Raw genomic sequence first — 22,343 nt, 5'->3', positions numbered from 1 at the left:
AAATTTTAATCAAGTTACAGCCAACGTTTCATAAGATAATATGCCAATTTCACATTTATATTTTTCCAGTTTTAGTATTACCTTACGCATTTTTTAAAAATTTATTTACTTTATTTAAACACTCTACACAATGCATTCCACTTTACTACATAACAGTTAGTTCATATTATATATAAACAGAACGAGTATAAAAATATCACAAGGTTTTTCAATAATAATGTATGTATATATATATAATTAGATTCATATCGACTATGACTATTTCATCTAAAAAATATAATATGCCTTGCGTAAAGAAGGAACATTGACCTAAAAATAATATACAAATATTCACGTGTTGAATATTTACAAACATTTCAGCTTAGGAATAATTTTTATAGAAAAATTAAAATTCATTTATTGTTTCGTAGTTATTGTTGATTTTTTTTTTTTGATTCAGTGCATCTTCACTAAATCTCACCGTTTGCACCTTTGGAATATAGTTGATATATTTGCGAATATATTCAGAAGAGAGAGTGCAATGATTAAATTGATGTTGGTGTAAATCGAAGGACTTGAACTCAGAGCAGATGGTGGGGGTCTTGCCGAACCCATAGTGTAGTCATATTCTGAAAACAAAAAATAAGATATATTAAAAATTGATTAAAAAATAATACTATATAAAAAATATACTCGAACATGTGAGTTTTCGAAACCTTTTTGGGTAAAAAACCCTCTCTCTCTATCGTGGACATAAAATAATTTCACGAGATGTAAAGTTTCAGCGAAACCGCAGAATCCCATTCCCAGATTCAAAGTGTACAAACAAAAGAAAAAGGGAAAATAAATCTTGGCTTAGGGGTAAGTCGTAGATGTAGGGAGGGGAGTGAGGGGTAGAAAAACTTGCGAGACTAAATTGACCGTATATAAAAAGGAAGCGGTGTTGAAAAGGAGACATGGCGATTGGAAACAAAAGAAACTGCAGTTTGCGAGGATCAGCTTCCACCGTGTGAACTAGTGATAAAGAATAATGATGAAAAGGAAAAGGACTTACCCATACCGGAAATGGAATAAAATACCTTGTACTCTAACGATTCAACTCGCTTCTATTCAGGTTGACAATGTCAACCGAGTGCAATTTTAAAGTAAAAAAAAAGACAAGATCTAAAATCTAGTTCATTACCAGGATCTTTCCAGTCTTGTACGTCGTAATCGTCTATCATTTTGTTTTGAGCGAATTTTTGTTTTTGCACCTTTTTGCGATTCTTTTCTGTAAAATAATAATTTAATTATTATAAATTTGTATTATATGAATGCTTATCGTAACCTAGTAATCTATCTATGCCTATCGTAACCTCTTCAAAAGAAAATTGAATAAGTTTTTTATATGGTTAGAAAATTCAATTACAGTATCGGTCAAGTTTATTGAATTATTATATGTATATTGTACAAATAGATAGAGTAAAAAAAACAATAAACCCATAAGATTATCCCAATTTTTTGTAAATGTAATATGTATTATATTCTATGTATAAGTAATTGACAAAGTTGTAGATTTATCGGATTAGTGTTTGTTAAAAGGAATATTTATATTAAAGAGACATATTTATTAGGTACTATTTTCTATTAGGCAAGTTCAAAATGTATACGAAACAAATATGTATAAAGTACATCGATAAAGACAATAATTCAAAAGGGAAGAAATTATGTCCCATTTACCAGTTTGGATCATGAGAAAAATGATAATTGATAGACAATACATCAACGAGACTTTAAGTTAAATAAATAAAAAAATACTGTATTTAAATTGCCAATAATCTTACTAAAAGGGGAAAATTCAACATTAAATTCATATTTATTATAGGTCTTTCATTTAACTAAGTCTCATCTATTAATAACTTGTGTAAATTGTATATCGGTAGAAACATCGTTTAGCCAATAGTAAATATTGTTCAGTTTTATTTCATGATAAACGTGTAGGCATAATATAATAAAAATCATAATTCATTAATTACTCACTTTATTTTAATATAAAAAGCATAACATTTAAAAAATAAAAAATAGTGTTGTCTTTGTTATTTGTGTTATAAAATTAGTGTTGTCTTTTTATATAAAAATATGAACTAATTTATTAATGACTTATGTTTTTTTTTACTTTATGCCTATACATGTGTACCATGAAATGAAACTGAATAATATTTACTGCTGGATAAACGATGTTTCTGCCAGTATACAATTTACACGCATTTGTTTCCAAAACATACAAAAGTTAATAATAGATAAGACTTTGACAGCTAAAAGACCTATAGATATCGGTAGCTAATTTGTAAAAACAGTGAAAATTTGCTGTCCATAGTTACAGGAAAGGATAGTGTTATCTTTTATGATATTAAGTAAATATAGTGTTTTGAAATATGGTTCGATTTTTTTTTTAGTATTTAGACAAAATATCCTTTTTGTTGAGAAAAATAATTCTATGTATGATGAAAATAATAAAATATAAAAACAAACCTTTCTTTCTCGCTGGAATCAGAATACTCGGAAAAAGCGGTGCTATAGTCGTCGTTGTAGAGGGTGCCGGTATTTCTATAAGAAAAGATGATTTTTTAATTCTTACAAACCGTCTATTGAATTTTGAACGTATTTCGGCCAGAGAAATGTTATAATAATAGAAGTGGCTTTAGGCGTCATATTGTTGTCAAGTGAGGAATGTGCACAGACCTTTTCAAATAATTTTGGCGCCAGTCGTATTTGATGCTTGGTGCTCGACGAAAGTCGGATAAAAACTTCTCTGTTTGTTTATATTACTCGCAATATGGGCAAGTGCATCGTTAAAAATTGCACAATGCATTCAAAAACACACAATAAACAACATGGGCTAATTTTTTATAATTAATTTACATATGTATCATATTAATCAATTAACATCGTAGTTTGACAGTTTTTAAAAATGTCATGGTGACCGCCCGCATTCTACATAAAACTTCAGGGGTGGCACCAGAGAAATGTAATCATTATTTTTAAATAAATGTAAAAACATTTTTCTTGGTGGCGCCGAATACTCAGATATATCAATAACCAATTATTGAAGTTTAATTAATATAAACATCGTTCATTTTATATTATACATATTTTTGTTGAAACTATACATTGCACGTTAATTTAAGAGTTACCAAAGACAGACAAATACAAAAAAAAAGTGGATAAAAATTATCCGCCAAATGGTAAAAGAAACGGATTGGCCACCAACGCCCAACACCACCATATACTCAAATTGTAAATAAATCTATATCGAAATAAAACTTTAATTTTTGTAGTAAATATGTGATGACCCTGATTATATTCCGTGCGTTATAGCGTAGTTATGGAGACGTATTGCGTATTATTGACACAATTTATTTATTCGTAAAGGCACTTCTATCATTATAACATTTCTCTGATTTTGGCACAGTATAAATAGTTTGAATTACCATCCAGTCGAATAATCCCGTCGGTTTCGCCGAGGGAATTCTTGGCGACGCATTTGTACGAGCCGAAGTCCCTTGCAGAGACGCCTCTAATTTTCAGCATCATGTATCTGTTGTAGCCGCTGTCCATCGACACCGCCTCGTATTTGTCACCTGTTGGTTCCATTTCTACAATGCAATATACAATAGTTTTGTTTCTTGCAAAAGAATGACACATGTGCGACAGACACCCAACGAAACCACACGAGAATCTAATTACGCAGACGTACATACATACAAACTCGAGAGATAATGGGTAATCTACGTATTTTGTGTACAAGGGGTTTGGGGGAAGTTTACCTGAAAGTATCATATCGCCTCTCTCTGTAGTCCAGTAGTTGATTGACGGTGGATATGCTTCGGTGTGACATTCTAGTGCCACGTCCTGCCCTATGTACGCCCCTTCCAGTTGATTTGGGATAGACAACATCGGTGGAACTATAAATACATATTATTAATTACGTCCGGATGATGAAGTGGCGTCGGTTGATGGATGAAAGTGCTACCGTTGTTATTATTATAAATATACTTCGGTGTCCGTTTCGAAAATTTAATCCGCATATGTCAAAATGTGATGCCTATTATTTTTATTTTATTTTATTTTTTTTTATTTTACATATATACCAGGAAGGCCTTACAGGTAAATCCCAATGCGCCTTCCTGGCCAATTACAAATACAAATGCAGCATTTTTTTATTATAAGTCGTTGAATTGCGAGACACTGAAAAAACTCGCAAATTAACGAGACATCTATGAATTGTACATAAATTTTTATTGTACATCCATCAAATTTCAAATAGTGGTGACATAGTAGGTAGGAAGGATTTTTAGCCAATTTTTTTTTCCGGGAACCGTTTCAACAATGAAATCAGAGAAAATTGGCAAACTCTGATAGGAAACGATCAACCTGGAGTCACAAATCCAGGTCTGACCAACAGCATACTCTGAAAACTTCATTTTCATTCAGGGATAGAACCCGGCACCTTCTTGACGGTAAGCAGAAGCTTAACGTCCGAGCTATGCTGCTGGCTTATGTATTATATATTATATATTATATAATATATATTATATATTATTATGTATGTGAAAGGCTTTAAATGAATGCGAGCGTTGTATGTATAGTGATGCTATAATAGTGTACTAATTTGATAGTTTTATTTCAGCACAAAAATCATTGTTAAGGGCGAAATCAGACAGCGGTGAATATGAGACGTGGTTTTTTTTAGATAGTTTTAAACATATAGAAAAAACGTTCATGGGACGCGTACATGGGATAGCCCTTTTAAAACGATACGGTTGCGTAGGGGTGGGTGGAGGATCCAAGTAAAAGGCCAAAGTCGTGTCACAGCATTTATTGGTGATTCAAGAGATACACGCACTGCCAGTGCTCCGTCCAGAATGTCTTGATATGGTCCAAGTGCCTTCTTATAAAGGACAGGTCGCTCGGGCATCTTCCTCAACACGTTTGTTGACCTATTGTTATGGTCACGTACCAGATATGCAATCCCACGCTTTCACGTTGCCAGTCCTAAGAATTCTAGTGGAAAGTGGCTGGGTGCCACTATTGACAGCTAAGTCCATCCATTGCTTAACCGACTTGCACTTAGTCTGGAGATAATCCTCAAAACCAATTTCTCTGGGATGCTACTCGGCCTAATCCGATTGCACTTAAGCGGTGGCATACGTTACAATACATTCGACCTATGTCGTTGAAATTGTATGGTAGTATTTATCCTTGCTTGACAGTGATCTATACCAAAACGAGCCTTCGGACTATTTTCGGTAAAATTTTATCCTTGCTTGACAGTGATTGATAACGGTGTATCCCATATTCGTTATCGATCACTGTCAAGCAAGGATACAATTTTACCGAAAATGGTCCGAAGGCTCGTTTTGGTATAGATCACTGTCAAGCAAGGATAAATACTACCATAAAATTTCAACGATTTAGGTCGAATGTATCGTTTTGAAAGGACTATCTCATGTACGCGTCCCATGAACGCTACATTTTTTCTATATGTTTAAAACTATCTAAAAAACCCACGTCCCACATTTACCGTAGTCTGATTTCACCCTAACTGATATTTTTACTTTATCTAAATATGTACGTAGTTACAATAGATGAAGTTTTGTGATCATGCGAAAATTCGAGCTCGAGATTTTGACCGATTCGAACTGAGAATCGATTACTGATCTCGTTTTCATGATCTAAAAAAATGTGTGTGTGGCTGTGTATTTTTTTGTATTATTGCCTATCTATTCACAGAGATAGAGGAAGAGTTTTTAACTTGAGTTTGGAAGACGTTGAATAACTTGAAATTTTCAAGAGATATTAGTAAGAAGATGCTAATTTACAGGAACCGTTTCAATGAAAATCTACCTGGATCCACACGATCTACCTGGATTCACAAACCATGGTCTGGCCAACAGATACTAGTGGGAATCGAACTGTGATCACTCTGTTCGAAAGCATAATATGTTAACTACTAGTCCACGCTGCTGGTTATATTATAATATTATATAATATTAACTAAAAGACTGTTTAAAAATGAAAATACCCACTGATCCGAAATATCTATTTAATTGTCAGATTTTGGGTTATTTTGACCGGTAGCGAAAAAGGTCACCGACGCCTGAGTTAGTTAAATGTAGAGTTTACTATTTTTAGTAAAAATTTTCTATTATATATGTATGTATGTGAAGAGACTTTAATTGAAGCATATCAATAAATAAACTCATTGAATATTTGCCTCAAGTCTCAATAAAAAATATTTTCTACAAGCTTTCGTGTACAAAAACAAATGTTATACTTACACTGCACCATGAGCATGACCCTTTTGCTGATCGATGGTGGAACCCCATTGGAAGCGATGCACAAATACGCCCCCATGTGAAGCCTAGACACCTTAGTAATGGTTAGGATTTCCCCATCTACCACATTCACTGCATGAAAATAATAGAAAAAATACATAAATACATAGCTAATACACTCGGTGCATACGGATATTCATCGAGACGAGCAATTGCATGCAATTTTATCGCACACAAATCTACATATTTATACGAAGGGTCGACGGATGGATGGCTCCTATTCATCCGCAAATATTGTATACAATAGTATGTACATATATGTAAAAGTTTCCCTTTGAATTAAAAATCCTCAACAGTATCACGTGTCCGCTTTCCCTTTTCCTTTTGTGCTCGCTCGAGCAAAGCGAACAATTCCTTCGATACGTGGCGTAACTTACGTGTGTTTTATTTTATTTTATTTGTTATCCTGCACATATTCAATATGCTCCCCCTTTGTGTGCGTGAGAGCATTGTAAAATATTCACGATGGACAGTAAAAATAAAAATAAATAAAATAAAAGGAGGTGTAAGAGTGAATAGACGCTTAGGCGAAATTAAACGATACACAACGGTGTTCGCAAAAAATGAGAGATATATTTTTTTTATCACAATACGTGCGAAAAAGCGTAAAAAGTCGATAAAATTTTATTTTTACAACGGACGAATTGAGCTATCTTTTTGGCTATAGAATTTCTAGGAAAAAACGTGAATTTCGAAATAAAATTGTATTGAATACAAATTCTATAGCAGACAGTATTATTTTATATAATGACTGTTTTATACGGAATCGGCATTTAATATTGTGCGGAATATTTGTTCATATGTAAAAAAATATATAAAATAAATTAAATTGTTAATATAAGCATTGAATATGGTTAGGAATTGATTTCAAACTGTATCGTTATGCGCAATGTTTGTTTAGTCTTTATAAATGAATATGCAAATAATCCAATCAGTAAATTGTGCCGAAAAAAACGTTGAATTCATAGTTGAGTGTTATTTTGAAGGTTTGAAGGCACTTTTTCAGTTGAATCAATTATAATTTTAATTGCATAAAACTGCACAGAAAATTCTAAAATGAAGAAGCGCACATTTTACACACATAAATTTGAGCGTAGTGAATAATTTTGTTGTCATAAACAATATTAATTTAGCACAAAGCTTGTCAAAAGGTTTTGAATATAATCTGAGCGATCTTGTTGTTAACATGATGTCTTTAATAATTGTAAATAATCTGATATTTCATTAAAATTAAGGGCCTTTCTCATATTGAGCTCTGTATACATCGATAAAAGTGGCAACAGACGTGCCTGAAGTTATCAGATATGTATCTTTCAGTCTTGATAGATGTCTTATCGCGTGTGAAAAACATTCAATAGCTTTACATTTTTCTGTGCAATCTAATTATACAAGTACTTGTGTTATTAACCCTCCCTCACCGAAGTGGAGTATGCAAGTGCCCCAATTTTTACGTTTTTCGTAATAACTATATGGCTTTCAAAGCTTTACACCCTATATTTCTTGTATTCCTAGAATGAACTACAAGAAGTTTATTTTAATAGATTTTGTATGATTTATAAAAGGGGTACATCGTAAAAAAATACATTTTTATATTTCTACGTTTCAAAGTATGATTTAAAGGCGGTAGCAATAAGTCATGTTTTTGACTGTTCGCCTGCATATTCTTATTGATCGATAAATCAATCCGAGAGAAAGAGACAGCTTTATTTTCGTAAGCTATTGTTTTCGTCGCTTTTGGCGCGTAGCTATTAATTCATGCAGTCACCTGTTGGCTTTACGCATGTACATACGTTTGCATGTTAATGTTTGTCGTTATTTTTTAATACAAAATAGTCAAAAATATGCTATAGGACTAAAAATGTTTTTATGTTGATGTATAAAATGATCAATAAGATATATATTGAACCCATTTGTATCGAGAAAAGCTGTATTTTGATTAAAAAATACTGGAGTCTTACTCGACCCCGATTCGGGATACTCGTTTGATCTCGACGCTCCGTCCTTCAAAGGTTAATATGACGACATACATAATAAATAATTGAAATGTAATTGATTATAAGGTGTATTTTATATCAAACAGTTCCAAATATAAGATTGATTCCCTTCTAATAGGGGTTGATATCGATCGACGAAGCGAGATAATATATTTATTGGCAATCGACCGTAGTATACTATGAATATTTGATTGTATGCCAGTGAACGTCTGCTCTACATACACGACCTAATCCTACGGTGTACGATGCCAATACTGCCATTCGTATAACGAAACAAGTATACTTCCGAGTCCAAGTGAATATTCAACCACACATAATACATTTGAATATACATTTTGTTCCTTTGGCAACACGTGTAAAAATATCTAGCCGCTAGTTGGTGAGCTGGAGCAAGTAGAACCCGATGATGTAACATTTATAATATATGCACTTCACACTTGTTCTTATGAATGGGTCGTGATGTGAAAGGCGACAAGTGCTGTTAGTGGCATTATACATATTTATGTAGGAATCAGACCGAAATTAGTATGCATTCGAGTGGAAAGTCCACAAAGGACACGCATAATTGCCATGTTGTATTATATAGAATGTTAATTTTGGCTCCGAGACGACGAGATGCTCGATGTGGGAATCGAGTAGATTCTTTGTATTGTCTTTGGTATATGTAAATACGTAATTTTGTCAAAATGTAATCCTACAAAGGGATCTTATAAAAATATACTTATGCGTACATTTTTAATGAAAATGACAAAGATTGAAATTTTATGGTAGCAAAGGTAATATTTCGTATGCCGACTGTTTATAAAAACATTACTGTTTTTCTTTTGAATAACTCAAATGTAATCACTACTAACAAGTTTCACTTTTAAAAATAAACATTGTCTACTTCCAATATGTATACATATATTTTTTGAATAATGTTATGAGCTTTTCTTTATATTATATTGTTCATGCTAGCTACATACATATACATATATGTATATTTCATATATAGGTACATAAGTGTAGTTGAATAGTTAATAATCAAAGCTATATATGTATGAGCTTATTTTCATTTTAGTATTGAGAAAGAGAATATTGTCCTAGTAGGGAGTTTTAAATTATTTTTCTGACATGCATATATTTTATCAGAAAAATAATATGTTTAACTGAAGAATAAATAAATTGAGCTTTGCCCAAGATGATTGTTATTATTATTTAAAAATAAGAATGAACCTTTTAGGGGTTTTTTTTTATTTTGAACATGTACATATTACATATTTTTTATTTTGAACATGTATAGGATTTGTTTTTGAGCATAAAATATTTTTCATTATAAAAATGAAGGTCAAATTTCGAACGGATAAATAATATCTGTATGGCCAAAAATAAATAAATTAAAATCGATGTTTTTCTATATAAATGTAATATGAAAAAAAAAAAATTTATTTCAAAATTTACCTTTACAAAAACCTTGTATTTGTAAGTATTTGATAGTATTACACCGTATTTGATAAGGTTTAATACCATTGTGATAAATCTGTTAAATTATTTCATTTTATTTTAAATTCTTTATATGAAACTGGAATCTGTTATTACATTATTTTGTTACGGACTATGAAAATGATTCGTCAGAACGGAATTAAAATGAATTGAACACTTTAAACATATTTTGTTCGTTCGCTTATTGGAAAAACATTCGGAAGCTTTAATAATGCCATGTTGATTAATTGATATGGTTACCAAATATATGTAGAAATTTATCCAACATGGCTTTTTTTATAAGCTGTTTCTTGCTAATGATGCAAAAGCTTTTTAAATAGATTTTGAGGAGGATAAAAGTCAATTAAAATGTTGATATACCATTACGTTCATTAGAAATGTCTATAAAATGTTTCAAGAAAACTAGCTCTACGGAAGTGGGTCAAACATTGAATACAAGTTTGAAATATTAATCTAAATAAAACCACATACAAATTCGTCAACAATTGATTCAATTCAAACGCTATTCATCAAGACAAAATCTTATATTATCAAAGTGTCAAGGAAATGATGGGATGGTGTAAGGGGGTCATACCATTTTCTCCATTATAGCTAAAGTCTTCGCCGTCCTCTCTCCTCCACATGACGTACGGTTCAGGATATCCGGACGCTTTGCATACCAGCGTGAGGTTGCTGGCCTCCCTCACCACCAGGTCAGTGGAGGTCTTTTCATCGATGATGACAGGTGGAACTGACAAGAAAATGGTATTTTTCATGAAAATATCACATTTACAGAAAATAAACGAGCGCGAAAGGGACAAACCGCGCGACAACGCTACACCGCGAGACCAATCCAATTTTCCTATTTTAGTTTCCACACGGAAAAAGTGGACAAATTCTAAAGCCAAATCGGTTGTCAGGCTTTAATATTTTGATCATTTCTGCTGGTTCAATTCAAGATGCATATAATACTTAATTAAACACTATGCATATATTATTTGATACATAATTTCGAAAGATACTTTGTATGTACATATGTATCTAAGGTATTCGATATGTTTGAATTTGAATTTTTTTTCGATTGAAATAAACAAATGAATATTTACTATTAGATTCACCATGTTTAAGCTGTTTATATTACAAATACTGAGCGAAGCCGGGTAAAACAACTAGTATTATATATTTAGAGATTCTGGCAATTGCATAAGATTTTGAAAATTTGAATGGATTGTATTCTTTATAATATTTAATCAGATACGTATTTATGAACATTTTTTTTCTGTATAGTAAAATTAAGTATAGTATGTATGTCATTAAGTAGTATGTATTAAAATTAGCTAACTAGATAAAATTGTATAAATAAATAAAAATAATAATAAGTATACTTAGATACAATAAAGACAAATCGGTTTTATATATTTAAGTGTCGTGTTAATAAAAGCATTAGGTATAATATTAAACACTTTTAGTGATTCATTATGCAGTATTGTAATGCATTTACAAAATATTTTTATAATAGTCGAAACAATGAACATTTTCAAATTATTTGATACTTTCAATTATTTTTTAGCGATGCTGTTTAGAAATATCAAAATATCATAATGTAGAATTGGTATATTTGACATAACAATTTGTGTTTTATTTCTGTGATATTTTTATTTATAAGCGGATTTCAACTAAAACCAATATGCCATTGAAATTACAGTAATAATACAATACTTATTTGTGTTTCATTTCTAAAAGAACAATTCATTCATCAGTCACATGTCAGTCTAAATATTGTTTTAGTATCGTTAAGCATCAATAACGGACATACAAAGGTTCTCCGTGAAAATCGATTTATGTCTCATATATTATATACATACATTGGTTCGAATATTAGTCAGATTTTTTACTGGATACTATCTAATATACATGAAAAACTTAGTTCTACACAAGTGGAAGGAAGGCTGGAACGCATTGCTTCAATCGCCCTATCGATAGTAATTATGACAGTTATTTTTTTCAACCCCTTAAACATGTGTGATTTTCACGAAAAAATTCAAGTGTAATTCTTGAACTCATGTGATGAAAATAAAAAAAAATAATTAAATTTTATTAACCGGAAGTGGGATTTTTTCCGCTGGGAAAGGTCAAAAATGTTGTCGCCACCACTCTGTCCACACACCCTAAACGTAACAAGCTGAAAATTTATATTTGTGTTGTTTATGTACTAACTTAGAGCTCATAAGGTTTTGGTTAGAATTCGTAAACCGGAAGTAGTATTTTTTTTTTAAACAATATTTTATTATTTTATTTTGACCTTTTAAATTATTTCAATCTTCTTGATATTTATTGTGTATAATACAAGTGATTTTAAGTAATAAAAAAAAATTGAACAAAATCCGACAACCGGTAGTAGAACTTTTGTCTTGTGCAAGTATCCATACATTTGCGCTCAATTTGTATCGAAAATGCTGTAATAGCTATTAGTATTTCATAATGTTGCCGGAATGTGTGAATGTGTCTGTACGGTTTTTACGGTAATCATGATAGTGATTATGACTTAGTTAAATAATGGTCCTACGGGTATATATTTTCCAACAAACCTGTTGTAACACCTGTTATTTATGTATCATTTGTATTTATAAAATCAATTGATATAAAATGTAAATTCAGATATAATACATACCGACTACTTGTAGATAGCCCTGTCTCGACCTCATAGGGTCTGTATTGACTTGGCACATGTACCATCCCCTGTCTCCTTCTTGGACGCTCTTGATGTGCAGATACCATGAACGGTGGTCGTTGAACGATAAGCTTATCCTTGGATTTTGCGAAATAATATTGTGGTGGATGCTGAGAATCGTTTGAGTGTCCACTCGGACCCATGCGACCTGGGAAAGTGGTCAATATTGTTATCGTCGCGGGCAAATATTGACATTTTATTACTAGAATCGAATTATTTATTTATTTATGTGTTTATATATTATTATCTACGTACAGATAAAAACAAAAATACCTTGAAACCTCGAAGATTATCGACCACGCAGGCTAGAAGAGCGTCTCTTCCTACTGACACGGTCACGTTTGGAACTGGCTCTGCGAATTGGGGATATAAGGATTCTGGAACAAAAAAGAATTACTCATTAATAAAATTAATATATGTAAATTGCGTGACAATCGGGCATACTCGAAATATTACCCACGTTCATTAATTTCGTTGTCACACCTTTGGAGTATAACTCATTTTTTTAAATTATAACAGCAGCTCACGTAATTCCCACGTGGAAAAATCTATTCGCAGTTTTCCTATTGTGGCATTAATTTAAATTAAATTGAATTATTTTTTGCAGTTGTATAGTATATGTATATGAATATAGCCTATTAAAATTTTAGTACATTATGAATGTGTACGTTCAGCTTATGAAAGTACATTTTATATTCGTTATGTATGTTCGTAGGCGACTGGGAAGAAAGTATATGTGGATAATAAATATGCATGATTTTAATAAAACAGCCGTTCTGGGATTTCTCGGGAAATTATTTCCAAGAATAACATTTTTCATTTCTATGACCGATCGTAAACATTGTGTGTTGTTTGTTTGAAAGATTAAATATGCTCTACATATGTATATGTATGTACATATATGTATGTATATATTATATGTATGTATGTAGTTTCTTATTATATTTATTATTAATGTGCCATTTCCCGTTCATTTCGCATATAACAGTAAAAATTAAATAGTCATTTAATATTCAATTAGAATTTACATTTATGGACTTTTTAAACAGTTTACAGAGGAATAAATTATATATTATCAAATATTATGCCAATATAAAGGTTTATAAATTAGATTTGAATGAAATATTCATGATAAAATTTATTATTCCATTTAATAGTACGCAAGTTGAAAATATTATATAAGTATATTCTGGATTTCTTATAGAATGATATTTTTGGCTTGATTAATACTTAATACTAAGCGTATTGATATAAATACATATATACGTTTTATTTTATGTTGCCTTATAAAAGTGAATAAGGCTTCGTCAAATGTATCCAAAATTAAATTGCTAATTTGAATTGAATGTATAAAAAATTATTTTTGGTCAATACAGAACACGATATTTTAAATAAATTATTTTTTAAAACATGCTTTCATGTACATACATATAAACGTCGATAAAACAAACTTATTTAAATGTAATTACTATATATAAAACAAAAGTAAGGACAAGATATTCCAATCATTTGACAGATCAACACTTTATTATATTTTACAAGCTTCATTGCTTTTAAGATTCGTTTTACAATACATAATAGGTATATATGTATGTACATATATTAATATAAAATAAATATTATATTTACTGTTCCACTAACCTACATAGTTTATAATGGGTTTTTATTATTATTTTATTGACTATATATTAAATGGGGAAAATACGAAAATATTGATTTAGTATTAAATAAAATTTTTAACATATTTTGAGTCATTACAATGTTTATACGTCTCTTTTTATGTGCATTAAAATTTAATTATTTTGAAATTTTGCACATAAAAGGATTTCAACATTCTATTAAAATCTGAATTTAACCTCCGAAAAAATAAGCAATATATGTACGTATGTATGTATATTGTATCTATTGATTTGGTTTACATATCAATTAATCCACATTTAATACTTACATTATAAAAGTGTGTTTGAATTGTCATGTTTTTACAATATAACAAAATATGCAGATACATCGTACATAAAACCGTATTTTATTATATTTCTATTTCTATTATATATTCTTTGTCCTATTATATTACATATATATCACTTTATGTTTATCCAATTATATAATATCACTTTAAGTTTATCCAATTATATTCTATCACTTTATGTTTGATTATGCATTGTCCTATTTGTTTGTCTATTATGTACTAGATATACATCTGTATTATGTATTTTGTAAAAAAAATTTATTGCGCTCAGATGTTGTTTTGTTATATTTATTCTTTGTTTTTAAATTTCTACATCTGAGGCCTGTTGATTTTTCAATAAATAATTTTTTTTTTTTTTCACGAATAAAATAGTTTATTTCATTTAACTACTTGCAGATACGTTAGAAGTGAACTCGCCAAATGCAGCAAGTCGCAATTTGCATATAATAATTAAATAAGAAACGAGTTGAACAGATCATTCTGTCGGCGAGCGTAATATAAACCATCTGCGGATACTACTAAGTGTACGTATCGCTGCGGGTAGGGAAATTTTACAGGACCGGAATGAATATTAAAATTCAATGGGGATAAGGGGGATAGGGAGCAGGGGGTTGGTTTTATGAGGTGGATGAGAAAGGTGGTTTGAGTTGGACGAGAAGCTGGAGTGGAAGACCAACAGGCCGGCAGATGTCGGTTTTGTATTATTCATGAGACCTCGCGATGATGGTTGGATAGTTCCCGACCTCTCCCTGTTGAAAATCTCGACCTGAAAAGACCGCAAATCGAAGCGACGTGTTTATTTTCATCCCTACTTTAAATGTTGCAACGTAAATGCAACGCGATCGTATCGTCTGGATGTGCTTTGTATATGTATGTACACATGTGTGTAAGTAGTCGTGCGTACTGTCTTATCTATTATTGATATGGGGAAAATTTCACGCTTTTCCGACCGCTAATGTACGCTATGAACACTTTTTTTCAAATTGTTCTATCGATGCTTTTTTATATTGCAAAAGTATTTTTAAAACTGATACAGTTTCTAGCGTTAGTCTATGAAATTTAATTTATTTACTTAAATAAAGCTGTAATTCCTCTGAATCATTAAACTACGTTATATACATATATATGATATACTAGCCGAACCCGGCATGCATTACAATGCTGCAATAACGCATGCAATTCCCGTTCCCGTTCTCGTTCCAGTTCCCGTTCCCGTTCCGATTTGTCGGAAAAACGCAGGCAGCGAACACGTTGGTCGCGACGCATTGCAATGACACACATTCTCGTTTTTCCCGTTTCCGTTCCCGTTTTTTTTTACAGTAATCTTTCCGAGCGTGCATACAACAAATCCTGAAAGTTCCATCGTAATCGGTTCAGTGGTTAAGGAGCCTATTCGAGACACACAGACAGACATTTATCTTTTTTATGTATAGATAGAAGATGATTTAAAAACGTTTTGAGCTCCTTTTTATGTTTCATAAATAAATAGTTTGCATATATTAACATATTTAAGTGTTTTTATGTATGTTATTAAAAGTATGTTGGACATACAAACATACACTTTCTTATTCTATTGTACATATAAATGCCCCACTTTAAATGTACTTTATATTATGTTACTTAACCTCTTAAACTATAGGGTTTTTTTTGTATTTCTTTAAAGATATATTAAGGTATATATTTTTTTTATTTTTTTCTCTATTTCTATTTTATATAATTTTAATTTCTTAAAGGAAGATTTGTACATAAAAGCCATCGAGCTTGGAACGTCCAACATACTTTTAATAACCATATTTCCTGAATTATGTATTAACTTGAAAAATTGAAAATAAAGAAATAATAAATAATATTTGCACCTTCTAAATAAAATGTATGACCAAACAGAAATATAAGTTTAAACTAAAATACATAAAAAGCATTTATTGTTTAATTCGGTTTCTTTATTTTTTAATACGATTTTTAAAAAGGATGAATTTCATTTGCAAAAGAATTAATTTTATTTGCAAAAGCATTAATTTCATTTGCAAAAGGATGAATTTCTATGTTTTACAGTAAATTAATATCTCAATTTGATGCATATCTGAAAACATTTGAATTTTATAAATATGTAATTATGGAAAAAGCTTTTATAAATGGGTGTATGAAATATTTGAAATAAATAATATCAAATATGAATATTAAATTATTTAAAATATAATTCGAGAATATGCAAACATATACAATATATAGGAGCATTTCATACATATATGTATGTAGATAGATAGAACTTATATATTATATAACATAATACATCCCATAAATTAATATGCTTTTATGTACATACATATGCATATATGTATATATGTATGTACATATACGTACGAAGCGAGCTTAGGATTTTCTTCAACAGTTAATTACACGTCTAATACAGGAAGTCACTAATTATATTATCAATATTGCGTCATATTGGCGTCTGACGTCAATTTAATCTACACTACTAATTTACTTTGCAAAGTAAGCAAGCGAACGTACACATGAACGTATATTGTGTATTGTGTACGTGTAAAAGCTACGTAAATTTATTATTAAATCGTCTACATATTGACGTTTCAACCCTAAAATTAACTATCGCCATTCTGTAATATAAAAATGGTGGTTTATATTATATTACACGAAGTTTTCGTTAGACTATATACAGGTTTTATTATATTCAACGGGGTATATTGTTGAATGTGTATACAAAGTCGTGGGGTTAACAAATCCTTCGTGAGCCTACTTAGGATCGTTTATGGTCACAAAAGTGGCTACCTGAAATCGTTACAGTGATGAAAATAGGCCTGAAGGATTATGTGACATTTGTTGTATGTATTGTTGAGGAAAAGAACGGAATATTTTTCTTTTTCCCGGAAAATTTCAAGAATTAAATCCTCGCTGGAATTATTGCATAGCAACTGATTTATGCAAACCGAATCAAAACATGTGTATTGTATGAATTTTATTTGCTTAAACACGTGTTGAACATACATTGCCATTTTTTTTAGTAAAACATATGCGTTCACACGATTCGTTTAAATGTCACGATTTTTGATGGCATGTTTATATGCAGCGGTATAATTACATATATACGGTATATAGCAATGTATACTAACCTGAAAAAACTGCATGCTATAAATAATATTCCGTTAATGACAGACATTATTAACCAACTAACCAGTAGATTCTATGACAGAATCACTAATAACCACTTGTGAAGAATCTCAGTGATTACAACAAAATGTCTATACCCTTCAGGTATAAACACAGATTACCTAAAAAAATCTGCGTTAGATCATTGACTTGAGAGAGTCTTTTAACCCTTTCAATGCTGAACAACGCCGATTGGCGTTTTGTCGACAAGTCCATGGGCCTAAAGAACGCCGGTGTGCGTTGTAATTTTGATAAACAAGAATACTAAGCCTTTAGAGGTAGCATTGGACAAAAATGCATTGAACATGGGTAGTATAATCCGTATACTTTGTCTACGTTTATAAAGACTCGTGTACTCCAAAATTTATGAATTTATAACCATAGCAGAATTACCCGATGGAAATTCCTAACTGCCGAGTATTTTAGATTGTGGATTGGTGATTGTTGGAAAAATCATAACTCATTTAATATACTGTTATTTTCCCAATACATGTCACGCGATCGATTTTCATTAATTTTAAGAGCATTAAATTTTAGCAACACGGAATAAGATGGAACTAATTTTAAAAAATACATAAATTAATAGACTTATTTTGTTTATTTTATATTGTTGCAAAATATATCAGAGAGTCTAAACACACCTTTAAAACACTCGAAATGCTTGGCGGTAGCTATCTAGGGTTTGTTTTGGATTAACTATAATTTTTATACTTGCTTTTTATTGGATATCTAAAAAATTCTAATTGGAAATGTCGGCAAAATTTTTGACTTTTAACAGAAATGACACCAGCATTCAAAGGGTTAATATTATGTATACAATGTATTATGAGCATTTTAAAAGAATTGTAAATACTAGGTTTTTGAGCTTTTTATGCTGTACATTAACATTAAAATAATATAATACTACATATACATAATTACTAATAAAAAAATAGAAAAAAAATGTAAAATAGAAAACGATCAGTAGATCAGTAGCTGTTAAAATAAATATAAGATGTATTTTGAACATAATTAAGTAATAATAAATAGTATTTAAAAGTCAAAATCAAAAATGCAGCGAAATTCATGCATACGTTTTCAATGTGGATCATTTCTTATGAAAGGTCAAAAATTTAAAAAATATATTCACACCTTTCGATTATCTATGTATGTATATGTAGTTTGAAACGGTTTGTATTCATCCTTTTTCCATAGAAAATATGAATAATAAACATATTACACGGTTGAAGTGCGTTGTAAAAACTGAGTTTCTCATTTTTTCATCTAAACAAATTCACGTACATTCTGAATAATTCATACACAACCAAAATAGATCGTTAAATATAGATACGGGTTGATGTTAAAAAAAATCGACTCGTACGGATACGATCCGTTTTATGACAAGAATTTCAGTTTAAAAACACGATACAATTTTCATACAGACGTATGAAAAGTATCCAGTCACGAATATCGCCCAAAGTAGAGAATATCGCTATGTACTATGTATTTCTCATGTCAGTCCGATTTGATTTTAATAGCATTTTCGACACGGAAACTGCTACGGAAAAATATAACACAAGTAGAGATATGTACATAGAGAGCGTCGAATGCAAATACACAAACGTTTTTATTGTATTTATCGTTGTTTTGGGCTCGTTCTTTTTCTGCGGATTAATCGTGTCAAGGTGGAGAGTGTTATGGAAGGACAGAAGTGGAGCGAAACGTTTGAACAAGCGGGCGTGATTGTTGCTATAAATCGGCGAAGTTGCCTCCATTACGTCTAAACTTCACGTGACGTGGGCCCATGCATCACCTAGAGCTGGCCCTGTTCAATCTTGTTGACACAGCGGGAATATCGCCGATTCTCAATCGCTGGCGAATAAATTCCATGTCACTATATGAATGGGGAAATTATGCACGTATGTATGTACGTGTTATATATTTCATTAAGTAATAAAACAATAAAAAAACCTCGATTTTCTAGAGTAAAAGTACTAGTTCCGGTTCAGGAAAAAATATTCAAAAAATTTTAGGTTATATAGTTTATAATTTCTATTATAGGTAAAAAATTTTCAGTCCGTTTCAGTTCGTGGTTTGGGAGATAATTTAATTCAAAAACTTATAAAGAGGACACCTAGTATAAGGGGAGGTAGCAACTAAAAATTTGAAAAAAAATTATGTAATATCGATAGGAATTTCAGTAACCGATACTAAGTTTCAGTTTAACAAGACAAAAGTTATTCTTCCGGTTGACCAAACCCATGACTTTATCTATGTATTTGAGGAATATAAGAAGGTCACAAAACAAAATTCGATATTGAACCGTACCGACATATTCGCACATACCGGCAGTATTATGAAATACTAATAGCTATGACAGCATTTTCGATACAAATTGAGCGCAAATGTATGGAAACTTGCACAAGACAAAAGTTCTACTTCCGGCTGTCGGATTTTGTTCAATTTTTTTTCTTACTTATAATCACTATCAGTATTATACGCAATAAATATGAAGAAGATTAAAATAATTTAAAATGTCAGAATAAAAAAATGAAATATTGTTTTAAAAAAAAATACCACTTCCGGTTTACAAATTCGGACCAAATCTTTATCAGCTCTAAGGTAGTATATAAAAAAAATACAAATACAAATTTTCAGCTTGATACGTTAAGGGGTGTGAACAGAATAGTGGCCACACCATTTTTGAACTTTCTGAGAGGAAAAAATCCCATTTCCAGTTTATTAAACTGAGTGATTTTTTTTCAACACATTGATAGAAGAATAATCCCCAAAATACACAGACACACAGACACACACAAAGACCCACACATTTTTTCTAGATCATGACAACGTGATCAGTGATCGATTCTGACTTTGAATCAGTCAAAGTCTCGAGTTCGAATTTTCGCTTGATCACAAAACTTCATCTATTGTTACTACGTACATAGATTAAGTAATAATATATAGTTCAATGATAAAATCACGGTAGAATAATTTGTTAGTCATTTAAACAAAATATTTGAGAATGAGTTATCTTTGAAAAATTGTCTATTTTATTACTAACCTCTTTTTACTTTCGCTTACGATCACTAGTCAAGAAAAATTTTGGCTCTTATCCATTGATGTATAATACACTAGATCCGCCCTCACGTGTTATACTTGTCTCCCTTTTGGCGCATGCAAAATAAATGGCGCATGCACAGTTTCTCTTAGTAGGTAGGTAGGTACCGCTGCGTCGTAGGGAAAAAAACCCAACTTCCCCGGTAGTTAAACCCCCCGCACCCCTCAGTTAGTGAAGACAAGATCTCCGTCCAAAATAACACGTCTGGGCCCATTTAGTGTATTATACATCAATGCTCTTATCCGATCATTTTCATATTTTGCCATTTTGCAAGTGGAAGTGAAAAAAAATCGTATTAAACACGTTTGAAAATACTCCCTCGAAGTTCTTCCTGACGTTTATCGATCGTTTTTTTAGCCTTTACTTACTTTTTGTATGTATCATATCTACAGTGATTAAGGTCGCTTGAATTGTAAAGAAATATTTTTAGCTTGATTCACTATACAAATATTTTATTTTTATTTTTATTATATACATATATACCAGGAAGGCCTAGCAAGTAAATCCCAATGTGCCTTCCTGGCCAATTACAAACAATGCAGCATTTTTATTACGTAAGTCATTGAATTACGAGACACTGAAAACTCAACATTAACAAATTTATTATTTTTTTTTTTCGACCAAATTTGTATTTTTGGTATTATAATTAATATATAATACAAATAAATAACCAGCAATATAATATGTAGCTTGGTGTTTGCTTAAATGCCGAGAGGCTCCCGTGCTCAAGTGCTGGATTGAAAAATAATATAATTTAAAGTATTTTTGTTGTACTGCTGGTCAGATTTGGATATTTGTGACTTTGTCGATCGTTTTCTATTAGAATTCGGAAATGTATCTAACTTCAATGTTGAAACGGTTCCTCATTGAAATTGTCAAATACCGTCCAACCTACTATTTTTCACCACTATTTGAATATGATTTTAAATTTATGTATATGCAAGTATAATAACAGGTGTTGTTCATGGGCTACCTGTAATGGCATCATTTTTATTTTTTTTTTTGGTGCTATCTTATCGATTCCCGATAAATCATCACCAGTGATATCGTTGCTCTTCAGATAATGTCCCGGCGCATTCTCGGATGATTTCTTTTACTTTTTTGATTTTAAGGTCCTTGTGGATCTCTTCATTTGTGACGAAGCGATATGCATCGGTGATAATCCTCAGAAACTGGCATCATTGAGAAATACAAATACATCGGTGTGCATATAATTATCATTTTTCGTATTAAATTAAATTTACTCTAAAGTAGATACGCGTTTTGATGAATTTATGTTTTGTTGAAAAAAATGTGGTCTCTAAAGTACTTAAATAGAGTTTATACATATATACATTAGAAAAAAATTCAACTTTTTTGATATACATATGTAGTTTATTATGCAAAAAACCACTTCTTTTAGACTAGAACATATGTACATACATACATACATATGTATATATGCACTTAAAATGTTACACACATTAAATTAAAGCGTCATTATTTAAAATTTGTATATTATTATAGTATATGTAGTTATTTTCGTAGCTTTAATTGTGCTTAGCTTAGATGTTTACGTAATGTTCAT

The 22,343-nt window shown here is 30.9% G+C and overlaps 1 protein-coding gene across 2 annotated transcripts in view; it reads right to left on the bottom strand.

The window, feature by feature from the left end:
- Positions 1–432: 432 nt before the first annotated feature.
- Positions 433–22,343, bottom strand: part of LOC143910287 (lachesin-like) — a 52,582-nt gene continuing 30,671 nt past the window's right edge. Inside the window, exons 4-12 of one of the 2 annotated variants that reach the window (XM_077428691.1) lie at positions 12,816–12,919; positions 12,483–12,690; positions 10,407–10,562; positions 6,300–6,428; positions 3,786–3,923; positions 3,450–3,599; positions 2,491–2,565; positions 1,163–1,249; positions 433–608 (exon numbers count right to left, since the gene is read on the bottom strand). In XM_077428691.1, coding sequence (XP_077284817.1) covers positions 457–608; positions 1,163–1,249; positions 2,491–2,565; positions 3,450–3,599; positions 3,786–3,923; positions 6,300–6,428; positions 10,407–10,562; positions 12,483–12,690; positions 12,816–12,919 — 1,199 coding nt within the window. In that variant the 3' untranslated portion in view covers positions 433–456. Of the gene's footprint in view, positions 609–1,162; positions 1,250–2,490; positions 2,566–3,449; positions 3,615–3,785; positions 3,924–6,299; positions 6,429–10,406; positions 10,563–12,482; positions 12,691–12,815; positions 12,920–22,343 lie in introns of both variants that reach the window. The other variant, XM_077428690.1, reaches the window with a different exon arrangement.

Source organism: Arctopsyche grandis, chromosome 4, assembly GCF_051622035.1.
Source record: "Arctopsyche grandis isolate Sample6627 chromosome 4, ASM5162203v2, whole genome shotgun sequence".
In the NCBI taxonomy this organism is placed as follows: Eukaryota; Metazoa; Arthropoda; class Insecta; order Trichoptera; family Hydropsychidae; genus Arctopsyche; species Arctopsyche grandis.
Note: the sequence above shows the minus strand (reverse complement) of the source record. Positions and strands in the feature narration are given on the sequence as shown.